Consider the following 20,837-nt stretch of genomic DNA (forward strand, 5'->3'; position numbering starts at 1 on the left):
ATTTCATTGACAAAGGTCAAATGCATAGTCTGAGCAAGTTATGAAGATCAATTTTATGATCTTAAGTGATTTTTCAAATAGTGATATGCTATTTTTTATTAAGAAATTGTTTAGTTTGATTTAACCATAATTGATAAAGATCACTTTACTCATGTTAAAAGAACGAAAGAAAATTTTGTAACTCTGTCATTTTATGTGGGTGACATGTTGTCGCCGTAAATGAATTAGTGCTTATCATTATGAGTTATGCAAGATTACATGTCAATTCATACTTCTATTACAAAATGTGAAGGCCTATGTAATAGAATGTGTCTTTATACTCTACGAGAAAAGTAAGAGCTCCTTTTTTCAATGATGTGAGTAGCATCATACATGTTATGATGTACATAAAGCAAAGTATCTCTTGTATAGTTGGATTCAAGACAATCCAATCCAAACTCATTGCAAAACAATGAAAATGATATTGAGGTACATTGGAAAAAAATAACATATTAAACCAATAATATATCATCATTCATTTGAAAAAAAAAACTTAAAAAGCATACTTGTCACAAAACTTAATAAAAATCCCCCCCCCAAAAAATCTTAAACTTTATCATTTTAACATAATTTTTAATAAATATATTTATTTTTAAAATAATCTACTAATTATTTACTTCTTAGTGAATAAAGTATTAAAATTTGACAGATCAGGTGAGCTTTTGCTGCTAATTTTTTGCTCTATCACTTTACAACCTCAAGTGTTACCATGACACCTCTCCAATGACCGAAGAACTAGTTCAGATTATCCTACATCCAGGAATTGAACCTGGCGCTGTTGATGTTTTTCTTGAGTTCATATGCTACTCAGGTGGTCCCCTGCCCAAGGAATTACTTCCGCAGGTTGAAGTAAGTTTCTTAAACTGATTTCTCGTATGCCGTCTTCTTTTCCCTTCAGTTTCCATGTTAGTTTATGTTGCTTGTTTCTCTCTTTTTGCAGTGTCCTGTCTTGATAGCATGGGGTGACAAGGATCCATGGGAAAGCATCGAACTCGGAAGAGCCTACGAGGATTTTGATACTGTAGAAGACTTTGTCGTCCTCACTAATGTTGGCCACTGCCCTCAGGTTTGCTCTCTCATGAAACTAGTCCTCCCCAATGTTGGCCACTGCCCTCAGGTTTGCTCTTTCATGAAACTTTGGTTCGGCAGGTTTTTCTGTTAACAAATATGATAATTCATTGCTGTATTACTGATGTGCATGCAGGATGAAGCTCCACATCTTGTGAATCCACTTGTAGAATCATTTGTGTCTCGCCATTCTAAATCTCCGGCTAATGCTTCCACAACCATTTGAACCGATGATGGAGCTTTTGTTGCTGCTTCTTTATCCATTATAGACATCACAATGTTCCTTCGCAAAGGCTATCGTAAGCTCCCACGCTGTACATAATTTATATAGCATGTCAAAAAGCAACCCAAAATTCTCTTTATGAATTCCTTTTACATGTACCATAATGTTGCATTTCAATGCCTGACCAATTGTATTCAAATAGTTAAGCAAATTTTGTACAAGAGTATGGTACAAGATGATTTTTTTTTAATGTGTACAGAGATCTGGTTTTTTAAAAGAATGATAAAGCAAGTCCTATATCATCTTTTCTATTCATCCCAAAGAATGAACTAACAGAGAATGTACTTGTGGCTGCAAGTGTTCCTTTATAATACTGCACTCTAGGAATGGATGCTTCTCTTTCACAAAATTTTCGTCTTGAGCACAGATGAATTCAAGGTTCTCATTTCTTCAGTTACTCCCAAACACAGAATTGGAGTTTCGGGGGTTTTTCTTCGTACAACCAATCTGGGATCTGTTACGCTGCCCCTGTAGTCCACTTGCATGTGGATACTCTTTTAGAGTTACCCCTTTGAAGAATCAATTCATCAGGAACAGGAAGGGTCTTCCACATCATTATCTCCATGATTTTCATAACAATCCAGTTCCGAACTAACGGTTTCCTCCTCTATTGCATAATCATCCACCAAAGATGAATCCATTGAATTATCTCTATTACAACTAGGCACAAAAGCTACATTGTTTTCAGCTAAGGCTGTGGAACCTCCTTGACTTGGCTTCATGTTCCCCATGAATCAACTATCGCATTTGATCAATCGAGTCTTTGACATTGATCTCCTCAGCCTTGAAGTTAAAAGTCATATTCAGACGAGTTACATCTAAGTCGGTTACTGCTTCATTGCTTGCCAGCCAAGTTTCCTTCCTCATCCACCGGAGTCATCTGAATATAATAAAAACAAGCATTATCAGCAACAATAATCAGCACATTCTTTTCATTTGCAAAAAGAATAGTACCTTTTTTTTACCTTGACATTGTTATGACCTACATTGTTCTCCCTCAGAAATGAAATGAAGTTGTTAAAGCTTTCATTAAAGTTTTCTTCTAACGGACGGTAATGTCCACTGTGTGGCCAAACTGCCTTAAGGACGCCATTGTCAACAACTAATCTTCCAGCAGCAATGGTAGCACCACCTGCCAAGAAACTCGAATTTTGAAATGTACCCTTTTTCTTCACACCAACGTACAAGATCTTCTATGTACTGAGGACAAAAAACCACATAGCACCGCCAGTTTCTTCGAGAGTATGGACAGGCTTCCCAGTTTGCTTGTATACGAACTTCCTGTCTACCACCATAACTTCATAAGGCTTCCGTCCTATCTGTATAGTGGATAAATATTAATTCAGTAACATTTCGAATATAAATCGAGGTAGACTTCATAAGGCTTTCAAATATAAAGGCGAGTAGCCAAACCCGGATGTCTTGGTTCAGGTCAGGATTTTGGTTGCTTCGGGAATAAAACTGGGGTTTTGTTGAGGAGAGCAACTGTGAGGCGAGAAAGAGAAGGAAAGGAAGAAGAAAAAGAGAGGGCGCGGCTTAAAAGTCATCAGGCATCGACGAGAGCCATTTTTCGGCAACGCTGGTTCTATCTGATAATAAGCTTTGTTTCTTCGACACAACTAGATTGAGATTGTAAAAAAAGACCACAAGTTTACCGATTTACTGTTAAAAAAACAGGAATTTTGTGTCATATCGTATCATATGCTTCCTACTTTTGATCTAATTTCTTATTTGTGTATCCAATTTTAAAATTCGAATAGGACCCTGAATTTTTATATAAAGATTGAATTCCTGAAATTTTTAATTATGGGCTTTCTTAATTCAAAGTAGAATTGTCGATGTATTAAACTAGACCGTAACAAAATTTTAGACTTGATTGTTAGGTCTGAACTTGAAAAATTATATTAGTAGGTTTGAGTCCTAATTATTACATCACCTCACTTAATTTCTAAACTTGTAATAGTACCCAAATATAAACAAAATATTTGACAAATCTAAAATAACCAAACCAAAACAAATGACATTCTAAACTGCAATTGGATATTAAATAAATCAAAATTGAAAATTTTCCATTAAAAGATGAATAACATAAATGAAGAAAATAATATTTGATAAATTTAAATCAACAAAATCAAAACGAATCACAAATGAAATTGGAGATTAAATAAATGAAAATTGAATTTTACTAATAACAAGAAATGCAAACTTTTTACCAGGAACTCATTCTTTATATAAAAAGATTGAAAATTCGTATCGAGCTCGAACTAAAAAATCTTACCCGAGAATGAGACTTATTTTCTGCAAAAACCATGGGTTTTCAGCTTTCTCCGCAATTCATCAGCCTCGTCATGCTTCCCAGCCAACATTCTCTGCAAAATGGCGTGAAGAATTGGAAGGATTGCCTCTAGATTCCCTTCTGAGTATTTCTTGATTCGGGCTTCCAGCTCTGGCACCAAACAACTAATAAAGTTAAACAATATAAGTAAGAAACAAACTATCACTTGCTTTGCTCATTATCCAAACAAATATATATATCATGATTTAGTTTCCCTTCCTTTCTCAACAACCAAACAAATAATTTCCAAATAAAAAAAAAGTAAATTCCAGCAAAGGAAAAGTACAGATTAAATCCTCAGACCCAGTTTAAGACTTTTTACCAGACTAACATGAACATAACAAACCAATAAAAAAAATCAAACTTGTTCATTCGCCTTGACTTTCCTTTCTCATCATCTAAACAAAAAACACAAGAAAACAAATTGCCAAATAGAAGCCCGAATCCAATATTTTTTTAACCCATTTTTTACCTTTATCACTTATATCCACAACAGGCAAAGCAACATCCTCGACATGGGCTTCCGCTACTGAAGCAGATTCTATACCAGGGTCAGGCTTCTTTTCAACGGGAGAATCTGATTCGGATGAGTACAACCTGAGTCGAGACCGAGTTGAAGCGGCGAGTGGGGTGAACGAGTGAACTGGGTTTTGGCTGGTTTTGGTATAAGAGTGAAGAAAATTGTGAGTAGAGAGCGAAATGCCTCTGAACAAAACCCTTTTCGTGGCTTCCCCAAAAAAATGGTTTTAGTATCCGAGTGTTTCCCCGTTCTTTGTTGTTCAGTGTTTATTTGATTTCATTTGAGGGCATAGATTTAGGGTTTCTTTCTTGGCGAGGACAAATGTTTGCTGGTTTTGGGTTTTTATTGTAGACTTAGAACCCACTATTGGTTATGGCTGTTATAATGGACCAATTTCAGGATTACATTGGGTTATGCCCACGCCAGTTTTCTTTCTTTTCAAATTAGTCCCTCTATTATTAAATGGATCAATTTAATCCCTATATTAAAAAGTCTAAATTTGTTACAAAGTTAACATTTACTATATACAAAATATCTTGAATTTTTTTTTCAATTGAACTTCAATTCCAAACAAAATGTGTTAAGTCACTAAAACGCCCAAGCAGCTCTGCTTCTCCTACTGCTAAACTATTCCGTTTTGCTCCATATTCTAACCCACCACCTAAAGATCTCATTCTGGAAAGTAAGCAGGATAAATGTGTTAAGCCGAAAAGTGAACCACCACCTAAAGATCTCATTTCGTATAAATGTACCTTCGAGATTTTTGAATTGTCAAAATAAAAAAACTTTATAATGCATTAACCGCTTTTTGCAAGAATATCAAGTTAGGTATGCATTCTAGGCCTGTTGAATATTTGGTTTTGATTCATTCATTTAATGAAGCAGGAAAACTCTGTGAGGCCATTCATCATGTAACTCGAGTGGGATTTGTAAATGACCTCGAAAGTTACGCCTCAGTCATTCAGTATCTTAGTGAGAAAAACTTCCACAAGAAAGGGATGGCTCTTTTTGCAACTGTAATAAAGAGAGGGTTGGATCTAAATATGCACGAAAGGGATCCAGATGACACAATACTCTATCTTTTTGCTCCTCCATGTACCTCACCATCTAAATATTTAACTCCGATACAAAGTTTGTTGTTTCTGTAATGCAATGACGAAAAAGTTAATTTCCAAAGCAAGGCAAGTACTGTTATGTTTATTCTTTTTGGAATAAAGTGAGAATTATTTTAAGTTTTTGTGCATGGAAGATGGTTGGGATTAAACTTTGAGGGTTTAATATAATTTTCAAAAAGTTTAACTGAATTTTAAAAAAAATTAGGGATTAATGAAAATTTCAAAAGTTTTAAAAAAGATCAATTAAAATTTTCAAAAAAAAATATATATTAAGAGTTTTAAAAAATTTACAGGATTTAATTAAAATATTTTTTTAAAAAGTTTTCAAAAGGAAAATAAAAATTTCAATCCTCATTTAAACATCAAGCAAAAATAGAAATTTCTCAAAATTAAATTATTTATATCAAAATCTTCATAAATATTGCAATTTCATTATTATTATTTCAAACGTATTAAAATTTCACAAAAAATTTAGTAAAAAATTTACACAATTGCACAGGATTTAATAAATGGTAATTAATTAATTTTACGTATTTATTAAGCAATTATAATATTGCTATCTACATGCCTAGAGATTACGTTTTATGAAAAATAAAAGCTCTTTCATTTTATAAGCAAATTGTTATTCCTTATAAATGTACTATTGAGATTTTTACATGCAATTCAATTGGTTTTTTTTTTAATTAGGTAAAAGGTAAAAGGAGATTATATCCCATGCCAAAGCTAGGATTTGTCAACAATCCCATTAATTCACCAAATAGGATTATTTGTGAGATTACCCAAGGTGATATTAAGAAAATTGCTTTTATCTACAATAATATTGTCCTAAAACTTGTATTTATCTAATTAAGATTTTTTTATTTACTAAAACGACCATAACATAAATTCTCAAACTTAAATTAATGCATTTCAACTTATAAATATTCGAATCCCTTGCAAGTTCGATTGATATTCCATACTTGAAAAACATCAACTTAAATAAATCTAACTTTAATAAATTTTACCCATCCCCATATCGCTATTAAACTCAAATAAATTTCAACATTCTTCCTATCAAAATTCAATCCAAAAAGAAAACATGATTCTTTTCTCTTGTAATTGTAAGTCTTGGTTATAGCGACGCTCGTCTACGTCGTTCAGAATTACTCTCCCCTTGGTTACCAGGTGGTTAGTGGACTGACTTTTTTTAAGACGGATAAATGTGTTAAGTCGGAAAATAGCCCATCACCTAAAAGATCTCATTTCGTATAAACTTATTGTTGAGATTTGTGCATACCATCAAATGAAACAACTTCATAATGTGTTAACCATTTTTGGTAAGAATATCAAGTTAGTTATGCATCTTAGTCCTATTGAATCTATGATTTTAATTAATTCATTTAATGAAGCAGGAAAATTTTCTTTTGTCGTGAGGTATCTAACACATATGAAATTAGAAAATGATGTGGATACCTACTTGGTGGTCATTAGATCTCTTTGGAAGCTGAGAATGGTGAACACATGAATGGCTCTCTATGCCAACCTCATAAAGAGAGGTTAAATCCAAAACAAGCCTACGCTAAATTCAAAATTCACCTAAAAGCCCAACAAGGACACCAACCTAAGAACCCAAGCCCACCTCCAATAAAACCTATGCCTAGTCACTCCATCTACTCTGCAGATTTTAACCGAGACTCATTACAGCAAAACAATCATCATTACCCTTCAGTCTGATAGAGCTTGTAACGCCTCAATTTTCTGGGAATCCTGTGAATGTTGGCATAGGTTTAATTATGTTAGTGGGCCTCTAGAAGGCCTAAGCTTAAGATAGAACCCGGTAATTTTAGTTAATTTTTGTTCCATAAGAAAAAGGGAGTGAAATTATGAAATATGACCTATGTGAAAATGTTTGAAAATGCTATAGGCTAAATTGAAGTGGCCAAATAAATAGGAGTGCAAAATAGGAGGATTTGCATGACAAACCTCCCATTTTACATGAAGTGGCCAGCCATCATGTTGTTGTAGACAATATGAGCACTTGATATCCATAATTTATGGCACAAATTGATACAAATTGATAATGGGTTAGGTAAATGTTTCATGATAATGGATTAGGTAAATATTCCATGATAATGAGTTAGGTAAATGTTCCATGATAATGGTTTAGGTAAATGTTTCATGATGGGCATTTCATGTCTTTTGTATTAAAGAATTAAATGGATGAAATATGAAATTTTATTAAAAGAAAAAGGGGTGAAAAGAACAAAGTTTTGTCCATCTTTGTTCATCATAGCCTAAAGTTAGAGAAGAGAAAGGAGAGGAGAAAGCTCTTGAATGTTCAGTCACTTGGGGAAGAAAATTGAAGGTAAGTTCATGGTAGTTTGCTTCTATCTTGATGTTCATGAGTTCTTCTTGATTCTACCTTAACTCTTGAAGCATATTTTGGTTGTTAGTTGTGTTGTGAGCATTTAGTCATGACTTAAAATGAAGGAAATGGTTGTTGTTTCATGTTCTTTTGATGAAAAATGGAAGATAGGTGAAGTTGAGCCAAACAAATGAGCATGCATGTGCCTTAGATGCTAAAGGGAAAAATCGGCTAACATGTTGTGCTTTAAAATGATGAAATGGAGATTATACTTAAGTAAAATCATAGATATGTGATGATTGATTGGTGATATAGATGTTTAAATAACATGCATGCAAGGTATGTGTGAAAGAGCTGATTTGGTAATAAATCTGCTTGAGACAGCAGCAGTGACGTGACTTTGGAAAATCACCATAAATTGTGGGAGATGAATTAGAAGCTGAATAAATTATGTAATTAAATCTTAATGAGTCTAGTTTTAAATGGAATAAGCGAGAACATATTTTGAATTCTGTACAATGAGAAATTTGATTCGTAATGAAGAGTGGTCAGATTAGTCAAACAGTGAAACATGAGAAATTTTAAGAAAAATCTGGTATTGATTGGCCATACCAAAAATTCTGAAAATTTTATGGATAGAAGATATATGGGCCTATTTTCAGGGAAAATTAACGAAACTTGATTTGGAGTTTCGTAGCTCCAGTTATAAATGATTTAGTGACTGTTGCTCAGGAAGACAGCTTGCAGTGAAATTATGATAATGGCGGTGTGCATGTCTAGGATTGGATCCGAAGGGAGCATGGTACTTAAGTAGTCCGATGGACTCACCTCCTCTTTTTCCAGCTTCCTACCTGGTGCACAACTTCCATTCACCTTAAACCTTAATGAATTAATCATTTGAACATCAAGTACGGTTTTCTGGACTTAGAATGGAAATTTTTTTTTTACGTTTTTGATGTGGCATGCCGGATCCGGCCATAACGTCTGGGCCAGGTTTGGGGTGCTACAGAGCTCCTGAAACTTGACTTTTACAGGATCATGTCGTTTTGATTAGTTTTTGTTGAAAGCAAATGTAACCTCTAGATGAAAGTCAAACATTAACTTTTAAGATATAGTTTCTTTGGAATATTATAGAATATAAAATAAAAAATAGGATATCATTTTGAAGATTAGATATTAGACATGAATATTGTAGTTATTAGATATTTGTGAAATTAATGATAATAATGTTACTAAGTGTCAATAACCAAATGGTCACTAAATTCTATAAATAGGGGTTGGAGTTTTCACTTTTTTTTGTGTGTCATATTGTAATTGTATTGTATATTAATAAAAATTTTCTTTTCTCTTGTAAATGTAGTCTCAGTTATAGGGATGCCTGCCTACGTCACTTAGATTTACTCTCCCCCGTCTACGTCATTTTTGTGTGTGTGTCATATTGTAATTGTATTGTGTATTAATAAAAATTTACGCTCTTGCTCATCTTCTATCCCACAAAAACCCTTAGTTTTTTTAACAGTCTTTCACCATGAATTTCAGCTTCCCTCGAAAACCTCTAAAAAGTTCTCTTTATCTTTTTAAACTATGCGCTTTTATTTTACGGAATACTTACCTGCCACCATTTCCTCGGAATGTTAACCTACCACCTAAATGTTTAACTCCTGAAAGTAATAAAAATGCGTTAGTTGTAGTTGGAAAGATGATAACCTAGGGTTTGTTTCGTAATCCTGCTGCTTCACATAAGGTGATTAAAGCATTGTGTACATCAGAAAATTTTCCTCTAGCCATGAGGTATCTAACATGGATGGAACTTGAAAATGATCTGGAGACCTACTATATTGTCATGGTATCTCTTCGGGAGGGGAGAATGCTGAACACAACAATGGCTCTAGGCGCCAACCTCATAAAGAAAGGGCTCCACCGTGAAATTATTTACTACAATGGCGAGGAAGACAAACCTAAACCTGACTAGGAAGACAAACCTAAACCTAACGAGTAAGACAAACCTAAGCCAGATCTTTATTATACCATAATGACTTTAAGATAATGTCTTTACTATCTTTGTTGCTCTTTCGTTTGGCTCCTCCAAGTATGAAGTTTGTTTCTGTTTATGTAATATAATCTCCATGTAGTAGAATCATAAAAGAAGATATAGAACTTTTATTATTATTTGAAATTTATTAAGTTGTTATTATTATTATTACTATTATTATTATTATTATTATTATTATGTAATCTCGGTTGATTCCTTTGCACTACAATCAAAGTCGGTGGAATACTACAATATTAGACATCTCCAGCAATCTGTAATCCCATGCTATACAGTTCATCTTCCTCCTCCCCTTACAAACAAAAAACGCCAAACACACAATTATCACTAGGATTCAAAAACTCTAATATCTGATATAAAATAAAAAGAATGAAAAGGAGCATTAAGGACAAAAAAGAAGAAGGTACATAGCATAGGTGAAGAAAGGCGAAGAAGGGAGTAGCAATTGTCTGCTCACAGGGTCCTTAGAGATACTTACCTTTACAAGTAAATATTTCATGTGATTTCCAAATTGTATCATAGTCTTCTGTGGAAATTATTTTTGACGTGGAAATTATTATTATTAATATTGTTATTATTATTATTATTATGTAATCTCCGTTGATTCCTTTGCACTACAATCATAGTCAGTTACAATGTGGTATATGGTTAGTCAAGTGGTTAGTATTTGTTATCAAGTGGTTAGTGTTTGTTATCACTCACTAATGTATGTAAGTATCATTCCTGTATAGGCTCACCAAAGGTAATAATACTAAGAATATTCAGCAAATATTATTCTCTGTATTTCGTTCATTATCATTTCTTCAGTATAGTTCTAACAAGGACGAAAAGGAAAGAAGGGAGCAGCACAGGGTCCTTAGAGATACTTGTAGGTGAAGAAGGGAGTAGCACGGGGTCCTTTTCAAGTAAATATTTCATGCGATTTTATGCGATTTCAAGTAAAGACTTTTAAATCAAATTGATGGAATTAATAATTTAAAAGATATTAATAAATGAGAAAGTAAAAAAATTGTTTTGATAATTATACGTTATTTTATTATTATGTGAAATGCATTAAGTTATTATATTATTATTATTATTATTATTATGTAATCTCCATTGATTCCTTTGCATTGCAATCAAAGCCGGTGGAATACTACGATATTAGACATCTCTAACAATCTATAATCCCATGTCGTACTGTTCATCTTCTTCCTCCCCTTACAAACAAAAAAGGCCAAACACACAATTATCACTAGGATTCAAAATCTCTAATATCTGATATAAAATAAAAAAGAATGAAAATGAGCATTAAGGACAAAAAGAAAGAAGGTACGTAACATAGGTGAAGAAAGGCGAAGAAGGGAGCAGCAATAGTCTGCTCAATACGGTCCTTAGAGATACTTGCCTTTTCAAGTAAATCTTTCATGCGATTTCCAAATTGTATCATAGTCCTCTGTGGAAATTATTTTTGGTGTGGAAATTATTATTATTATTATTATTATTATTATTATTATTATGTAATCTCCGTTGATTCATTTGCACTGCAATCACAGTCAGTTACAATCTGGTATACGATTAGTCAAGTGGTTAATATTTGTTATCAAGTGGTTAGTGTTTGTTATTACTCACTAGTGTATATAAGTATCATTTCTGTACAGGCTCACCAAAGCTAATGATACTAAGAATATTCAGCAAATACTATTATCTGTATTTCATTCATTATCATTTTTTTAGTATAGTTCTAAAAAGGATGAAAAGGAAAGAAGGAAGCAGCACAAGGTCCTTAGAGATACTTGTAGGTGAAGAAGGGAACAGCACATGATCCTTAGAGATACTTGCAGGTGAAGAATGGAGTAGCACGGGGTCCTTTTCAAGTAAATATTTCATACGATTTCATGCAATTTCAAGTAAAGACTTTTAAATCAAATTGATGGAATTAATAATTTAAAAGATATTAATAAATGGGAAAGTAAAAAAATTGTTTTGATGATGATACATTATTAATAATTTAAAAGATATTAATAAATAGGAAAGTAAAAAAAATTGTTTTGATGATGATACGTTATTTTATTATTATGTGAAATGTATTAAGTTATTATTATTATGTAATCTCTGTTGATTCCTTTGCACTGCAATCAAAGTCAGTAGAATCCTACGATATTAGACATCTCTAGCAATCTATGATCCCATGCCGTACTGTTCATCTTCTTCCTCCTATTACAAACAAAAAAGGCCAAAAAGCACAATTATAACTAGGATTCAAAATCTCTAATATCTTATATAAAATGAAAAAGAATGAAAAGAAGCATTAAGGACAAAAAGGAGGAAGGTACATAGCATATGTGAAGAAATGTGAAGAAGGGAGTAGCAATTGTCTGCTCAACAGGGTCCTTAGAGATACTTGCCTCTTCAAGTAAATATTTCATGCGATTTCCAAATTGTATCATAGTCCTCTAGGAAATTATTTTTGGTGTGGAAATTATTATTATTATTATTATTATGTAATCTCCTTTGATTCCTTTGCACTGCAATCACAGTCAGTTACAATCTGATATATGGTTAGTCAAGTCGTTAGTATTTGTTATCAAGTGGTTAGTGTTTGTTATCACTCACTAATGTATATAAGTATCATTTCTGTACAGGTTCACCAAAGCTAATGATACTAAGAATATTCAGCAAATACTATTCTCTGTATTTCGTTCATTATCGTTTCTTCAGTATAGTTCTAACAAGGACGAAAAGGAAAGAAGGGAGCAACATAAGGTCCTTAGAGATACTTGCAGGTGAAGAAGGGAACAACACAAGGTTCTTAGAGATACTTGCAAGTGAAGAAGGGAGCAGCACAGGGTCTTTTTCAAGTAAATATTTCATGCGATTTCAAGTAAAGACTTTTAAATTAAATTGATGGAATTAATAATTTAAAAGATATTAATAAATGGGAAAGTAAAAAAAAATTGTTTTGATAATGATACGTTATTTTATTATTATGTGAAATGTATTAAGTTGTTGTTATTATTATTATTATTATTATTATGTAATCGCTGTTGATTCCTTTGCACTGCAATCAAAGTCGGTAGAATCCTACAATATTAGACATCTCAAGCAATCTGTGATCTCATGCCATACTGTTCATCTTCTTCCTCCTCTTACAAATAAAAAATTCCAAACACACAATTATCACTAGGATTCAAAATCTCTAATATATGATATAAAATGAAAATGAAAGAAAATGAGCATTAAAGACAAAAAGGAAGAAGGTACGTAGCATAGGTGGAGAAAGGTGAAAATGGGAGCAACAATTGTCTGCTCAACAAGGTCCTTAGAGATACTTACCTTTTCAAGTAGATATTTCATGTGATTTCCAAATTGTATCATAGTCCTCTGTCGAAATTAGTTTTGGTGTAGAAATTATTATTATGTAATCTCCGTTAATTCCTTTGCACTGCAATCACAGTTAGTTAAAATCTAGTATATGGTTACTCAAGTGGTTAGTATTTTTTATCATGTGGTTAGTGTTTGTTATCACTCACTAGTGTATATAAGTATCATTTCTATACAGGCTCACCAAAGCTAATTGTAATAGCCCAATTTTGGGCCTAGTCGGACAGTGGTGTCGGGACCACCAATCTAAAGTTGAAGAAAGTATTTTATTATTAATTTGAAATTATAACATGTTTATATTAGTGCATGAAAAATTCAGTGAAGTAATTTTGGTGATTGTATGCTTAATTATGAAAAAGGACTAAATCGCATAAAGTGCAAAAGTCCTATTTTGATAGCTAAGGGTGTCAAACAGCTAGAGAACCTAAATTGGAGGTTTTTAAAGGGCAAGTAGACCCTTTAAAATAGCATGGCCGGCCATAGGATACAAAGGTGGTCAAAAGTAAAAAATTTGGTGAAATTAGATGTTGAAATTGAATAAAATAAAACAAATAGTAAAAGTTGTCATTTTTTTTCATCTCTCTCTTTCTTCTTCACCGATTTTTCTCCAAGAAAATGGCCATGGAAGCTTGAAAAATTTTCAGCAACTTAAAGTCTTTGCAAGTAAGTGATTTGGGGGTTTTTCTTAAATTTTTTGTACTTTTGAGGTCCTTGTAGTATGAGCTTTCTAATAAGGAGACTATTTTGCAAAATGGTTGAAAGTCTAGGGTTTTTCCATGATATCAGACATGTTGATTTCTAAAATTTTATGGAAGAATATGAGTTATAGTTGTGAAATAAACAACTTCTGTGAAGTAGTTTTCATGGAAACCCTAACTAAGAACCATTTTGCATAAGTTGTAAAATTGGTGATAAATGTGTGAAATAATGAGAATTGTAGGTTGCTCCTAGCATGAAAAGTATTTGGCTAAGCTTGGTTAATGAGAAAATGGGATAAAAATCGATTTTCGAGTCTAGGGGCAAAATGGTCATTTTGCCCAATTATGAATTGTTGAGTGCCTAGATCGATAAAATGATTAAACTTATGAAATTTTTTCATTTTAGATCAAGAATTACACAATTCGGGCCTAGACCAGGGAAAAGCAAAGCTAGCGAACTAAAATCTACTAGTGAGCTACATTTTGATTACCGAGGTAAGTTGTATGTTAATAATGCAAATATATGTTTATGATGTGCAATTGTATTGATATGACATAAATTGCTTTGGATTTGAGTTTGAGAATACATGTTGAGAAATTAACATAGTAAGGACTTTCGTTGAACATTTGGAATAAACTTGGATATTGGTACCTTGATATTGGAGATATGTGTGCTATTGTAAGACATGTTTGGGACGTGTTGGCCATAATATGAGAGCCAGTGTAAGACATGTCTGGGACATGCATCGGCCTCGAGATATTTAAGCCAGTGTAAGACGTGTCAGGGACATGCATCGGCGTTGAGACGAGATCTAGTATAAGACATGTCTGGGACATATATCGGCCTCGAGATAGACAAGCTAGTGCAAAACCTATCTGAGACATGACGTCAGCTTGTTGTGTGTCAGTGTAAGACCTGTCTAGAACATGGCATCGACACCTATAGATGAGAGCCAGTGTAAGATCATGTCTGGGACATGGCGTCGGTATCTTAACCCATGTTAGGGTTACTGAGTGTCCGGTAGTATTCCAGATGGTTCAACAAAAGAGTTATAATTTATAACGGAATGAGAAAAATTATGATTATGTGATGAGTGGTACAGGTACCTAATTGAAATGTATGAGATATGGGCTCAGTGTATGCTATATGAGTTGTATAGGATGGTGATGAGTAGGTTGTGCTTACATTTATTTATGGTATTCATGAATCCACTATGAAAGATTATGAGCATTTTGCTTTACGATAAGTAGTTGTTGTTTATTTTCATGTAACTTGTAGACACTCAATTTTGCCCGGGCCCAGAAATAAGTCCAAAAACAAAAATAATAAACCCCCAAAACATAAAGTTCAAGTTCAGTCCAAAATTACAAACATATAATTTGGCCCAATCGGAATGGCCCATTACTTGAAAAGATATAAGGTCCATCTATAAGCTTGGCTCATATGGAAATATAATCTTCAATGATATGCAATCTTAGATGTGATATGCAATCTTAGATATGATACAATCTTAGATATGATATGCAATCTTAGAAGATATGATTTTGTAATCTTAGAGATTTAATTTGTAGATATCTTTTAATCTTAACCGTTGATGTAATTGATCTGTACCGTTGGATTTGGGGAGGCTCAACTATAAATAGAGGCCTCTCCCCTCATTGTAAAACAACTCGACTACACTTGAGTTTTGGGAAGCAATAAGAATTCTTGAGAGCATTCACTTAAATTTCTCTTCCTCTTGCGTTCTTATTTTCTACGGTTTGTTCTTATTTATTCTTTGTTCATCTTCGTTTTCAACCTTTTTTTAATCCCTATCTCCTTGATTTTTTAATTCTCTTTTATATTTTATTTTTTAATAATTTTAGTATTATATCAAATTATTTTTTTATTAAATTCTATATTATTCATTGTTTTAAAAAATATATTTCATTTAATTGAAAAAGTTTTTTTCTTAAATAAGGGAATGTTTGGTGTTTAGAAATTCGGAAGATAGTGCCCTAACATGCTGGGTTGCAATTTTTTCGTTTGACTAAATAACCAAATATCCTTTTTAATAAATTTTCAAAATCATGAGATAATTTTAGTTACGAGGATTTAAAACATCGTGTCCTAACATGCTGGATGTGATGTTTGTATACTTTCAGAACAAAGGAATCTCAAGTTTCAACTTTAAATTGTTCAAGTCTTAAAATCTTTTCAAATTTTCAACATTAGGATAATAAATAATCAATTCGGTACCAATTTTGGGCGTTACGAGGGTGCTAATCCTTCCTTGTGCGTAATGGACTCCTGAACCTATTTTCTTGAATTTCGTAGACCAAAATGTTTTATAAAGGTGATCCAATCACACCTAAAAAGGTTGGTGGCGACTCCCATTTTTATTTTTCAAAAAGTCGATCCCTGTTTTTTAAACATCCCTTTAAAAAATGGTTTTGACAGCTTGGCGACTCCACTGGGGACCTATAAGAGAGTCAAGCCAAAAATTGATTATTTCCTGTCTTAATGTCGAAAATTTGGAAAATTTTTAAAATACGTTTTTTTTACATGTGTTTGTTGCATATGTTTGTTATTGTTTACACACACATTACATTTGCATGACTGTTGTGGTCACACCCTTAAGTGGGAGTGAGAAGCTATGCTTTCGTGAGGTTTTCACCTCCGCATGGGCTAGTGGATTGCTTCCGGGATAAATCCGTACCTATGTCTTTGTGAGATTTTCATCTCCGCATGGCCATAGGGAAATGTGTCCCCCTGAGTCGAACTTGGTCCATATGAGCCTATAATTGGTGAGGATCGAGGAATCTGCTGGTTCAGGTACCTTGTTTTAGAATCGAACTACATATAGTGAACTTTAAGTGCTTGCCCCAGGTAGTATGATGATCACCTTTAGTACCTACCTTTATAAGTTCTTATTTATTATATATGTGACACTGACTTGTTTTTCTTATTTTGCTATCATTGCATGTCATTTATCATTAAAAGGTGTCTATTCAAGGTTTGATTTCTGAGTTAGAAAGTTTTGTAATGGGGAACGAATATCTTAATAAAGTGGAGGACAACTCTTTCGTTTGTACTTGGTCAGAGAAAACCTAGATAGAAAAGGAAATAGTGTCACCGAAGGATACACATCAGAATTATGGGATTACACTCTCATTAGTGTGATGCAAAATAACCTCCAAGAGTTAAAGGAAATATTGGATTAATGGAGTAACGAAGCCAAGCAGTTGTTCTACAACAGTTATGGGGAATTGCAGTATTTGTTTGACATGAAGATAAATGAACAATTCAAGGTGAGCGTGGGGAGTATTGAGGGACACTTCTACCATTACAGATGAAGATAGTCACCTCGTGGATGGTAGGGGTATAAGACATACAAAATTGAATTGGATGGAAAGAATTTTGCTTATGATGGTAGAAAGGCTCACTTACTATAGGACCGCTACCAAACAACAAGCTGGAATTTACTGTGGTACTTTAGGATGATTGTGCCTATCAGAAATAATAGAAATGCAAGACCTAATGGCCGGGACAGCGCAAATGAGCATGAGATTAAAGAGGATCGTATTGTTTAAAAACTTTTAAAGTGGAGATTAGCTATGCTGCGAAGATACCTATGCGAGCAATTCAAAATGTTCTGTGGGGGCAGAAATTTGAAAACTCTCAAGAAGCACTGAGGATGTTTGATATCATTTTAAGGCAGTATTCTGCGGAGCTGGAATGCCTACTTGTTCGCCAATCTTTCTTTCAAGGTAATCAGAGCAACTTGACAGACATTGGAGGAAGTGTCTTTGGCTGTAGAGCTTACTTCATAGGTGAAGCCGTAATTCAAATTCAAAAGATAGCTGATCATTTACAGATACTGGTAGAAAGGGCGAGCACGTTGAGCACCAATATGAGCTACAGTCAGATCGTGGTCGAAAGTTAGCTTTGTTATTAGATAGGGTTAAGACTCTCGGCCTACGAGCGAAAGCGTGTTTGTAATCCGTTTTATGAAAAGACTTTTGTTTCTTAAATAACGTTTTCTAAAATGAAATTGAATCGAGATCGATACCTTTTTACATTCATGCATTTGCATTACATTACATCAATGAAAAGAAGGTGTTGATTCGAAATTCGATTCCTAAATAGAAAAGTTTGTCATAAGGAAACGAATTTCTTGATAAAGTAGATTATAGTGTGGTCATCTGAATATAGTCCAAGTAAACACGATGAGAGAAAGCTGGTAGTCCACGGAGGAATACATGATGTAATTGCCAGAGATTCAAGCCAACAAAGGTTATCTAAGAGCATGACGAGAGAAAGCCGGAAGTCCACGAAGGAATACATGACTTGATTTAATTCCTAACGAAGATTAACCAAGAGCCGGCACTTTTTGATGAGTATCATGGAGATAAGTGAGCAAGAGATCGAGGCTCAGATTAAGCAGCAAGGAGCTAGCAAAGGCAACTTTTGGAGAATTTACAGGATTCGACCATGAAGAAAAGATCAACGTTTACTTGGACTATGAAGGGCAAGATCGCATATGTAATCTATTTTCATGTAAAGAAATCTGTTTTCTAGAAAAGTTATTCTAATGGAATTGAATTCAAGATCAACATCTCCTTTTCTTTTGCACTCATGCATTCGCATTGCATCACATCACATGCATTTAAATCCATAAAAAGACCCTAATTAGTTAAAGTTATTAAAAAGAGAAAGAAAAAGAGAGAGAGAGAAGAGGGTCACGACTGAGTGAAAAACAAGTTGAATGGGAATTAACGACGTTCCCTTACATATCCTCGACTTTTGTGTCAGGAGGGATAGCTTACCCGGAGAAAAGGGTGTTTGGAAATAAAAATCATCCCATCAATGTCATACATGAGGAAGGGACTGAACAAAAAAACCTTGAGGGCATTCGCCCTTACGAACCGGGAAGTTCTTTAAACAATTGGACTGCAGAAGAATTTCCTGTAATCTTTAGGAATTTTACGGAGTAATATTCAGAACATTCTTGTTGCTCTAAAGCCTAGGAGTAATGAGATTTCTTTTGAGAAGTGGGCTCATGTTCAAACATTTTTATTTTCAATAAAACATACTTTTATTATTTATCCGAGTAAATATTCTTTCATTCTGATTCTTTTTACCTTTGACATTCTTTATAAATTTTCATTTCATTTAAATAGTCATTCTTGAATTCATTTATTCCTTGTATATTCTTTTATGTGCCTATCATAGATTCCTAGATATCAATGACACGGGCAACGATACTACAGATTCAGAGTTCCTTTTGAGTGCGATATGTGTTTAGAGGAATCTCAGTACTTTGAAGGTGACAAAAATTGTGACTTGTTTCTGAATTTGTTGAAAATGGTTTTTACCCCATGAAGTGGTGGTAGGAAATATAGCCTTAGAGGAAGGAAAGATTACGAAATTGGAATTAGCTGAGGAGACAAAACAAGACCTTGCTGAGACTATTATGGGAATTCAAAAATGTGGTCCAAAGACGCATGTAGGAGGATTTGCAATTGCCAGGATAAACATGAGGTTTTGGGGCAGTGTTGGTCCACCATGGAAAGGGATCGCATTAGTTGTACAATGAATGCCAAATTTAAAGGAGTCAAGACTTATGGGTCATGTATGTTATGGGCCCGAGCTCGTCAAAAGTTCAAGTTGACAATTACTCATCTTTATGGACGTCAACTACTCCATTAAGAGGGGGAGATAGCTTCATATGCCAATATTACAAAGTCAAAAGTCATCCATTTCAAAAAAAAAAGATTATATATAACTGGACAATGCCAAAAGTTTGCAGTCTTTTCAAATATAATGTGCCATACCACAGTACAAAAAAGGTTGCCAAAAGCAAAGAAAAAGAAGAAAAAAATCAAATTACAGAAGATGACCGAGACTGGTAAAAATTGGCATAAGAAACTACCGCCTACTCTCTATGCTTACGATGGGGCAAACACCTTCAATTCCAGTTGTTTCAAAGGTTCCAACCATCATCTTGGAATGGGTGCATTGTTTGGCTTTCCTGAGCAGTCTGATGTGCTGTCAATAGCTGCGATGGTTAGCTCCAGGCGGTGGCCATTGATTTCCAGCTATGGGACATCAGGCCGTACACAGTCTCTGAAGCTTAAAATGATAGATTCTTTCTTCAAAACTAGTTTCTGACAAAGTGGATGACGGTATCATGAAGGAAGCTCTCTTAGACTTCTATACAAGTTCAGGGAAGAGGAAGCTTGATCAAATCATTATTTTCAGGGATGGGGTTAGCGAGTCTCAATCCAATCAAGTTTTGATCAAGTTATTGAGGCTTGCAAGTTCCTTGACGAGAAGTGGAACCCTAAAGATTGTTGTTATTGTTGTACGAAAAACCATCATACTAAGTTTTTTCAGCAGGGATCTCCTGACAATGTGCTACATGGTACTGTCATTGACAACAAAGTATGCCATCCAAAGAACAATGATTTTTACCTTGGTACCCATGCTAGAATGATCGGAATCACGAGGCAGACCCACTATCATGTTCTGCAAGAGTTTGTTCATTCTCTATCCTATATGTATCAAATGAGCACCACAGCCATATTTTTTGTGGCTGTTATATGCTACGCTCATTTGGCAGCTTCACAGTTGGGGGCAATTTATGAAGATTAGGGATGCTTCAGAAACATCATCGAGTCATGGTGGGATGTATGCTCCAGGAGTAATCTCTGTACCTCAACTTTCCAGGTTGAAGGATAAAGTCAGCAACTTTATTCTTGTCTGCTGAGAATCATTGAACCATCTTTTTGTAGGGTTTGACAAACAACAGCCAGGACTGCTACTGGGGCAATCCCTTTCTCATGGGTTTATGAATCAAGATTTTTCCTCCAAGCTTTGATCGAGTCAAGAATTGAATACCTCTAGTAAACCTAACTTGAAAGTATTCATCCTAAGCAAATGTACCAAGAATGGATGACACAGATTTATGACAAAGAAGGTTCGTCCAAAAGAATTTCATAAAGAAAATATTTTACTAAAAGAAATCCTTCCCATGCAA

The 20,837-nt window shown here is 34.0% G+C and overlaps 1 protein-coding gene, 1 long non-coding RNA gene and 1 pseudogene across 2 annotated transcripts; 2 read left to right on the forward strand and 1 right to left on the reverse strand.

Annotated features, from left to right (window-relative positions):
- The first annotated feature begins 762 nt into the window (after positions 1-762).
- Positions 763-1,333, forward strand: LOC121218432 (uncharacterized). Its single transcript, XM_041095620.1, has 3 exons — positions 763-888; positions 980-1,156; positions 1,244-1,333. Exons 1-3 carry the CDS (start codon positions 763-765, stop codon positions 1,331-1,333), a joined length of 393 nt encoding a protein of 130 aa, XP_040951554.1.
- A 163-nt stretch (positions 1,334-1,496) lies between these two features.
- On the reverse strand, positions 1,497-4,596 carry LOC107954778 (uncharacterized). Its single transcript, XR_001699688.2, has 4 exons — positions 4,198-4,596; positions 3,669-3,836; positions 2,356-2,709; positions 1,497-2,270 (listed from the first exon to the last, which is right to left on the reverse strand). It is a non-coding gene; the product is annotated as an uncharacterized lncRNA (long non-coding RNA).
- A 15,146-nt stretch (positions 4,597-19,742) lies between these two features.
- Positions 19,743-20,537, forward strand: LOC121221595 (protein argonaute 4-like; annotated as a pseudogene).
- The last annotated feature ends 300 nt before the right edge of the window (positions 20,538-20,837 follow it).

This window comes from Gossypium hirsutum, chromosome A03 (genome assembly GCF_007990345.1).
Source record: "Gossypium hirsutum isolate 1008001.06 chromosome A03, Gossypium_hirsutum_v2.1, whole genome shotgun sequence".
Taxonomy (NCBI): domain Eukaryota; kingdom Viridiplantae; phylum Streptophyta; class Magnoliopsida; order Malvales; family Malvaceae; genus Gossypium; species Gossypium hirsutum.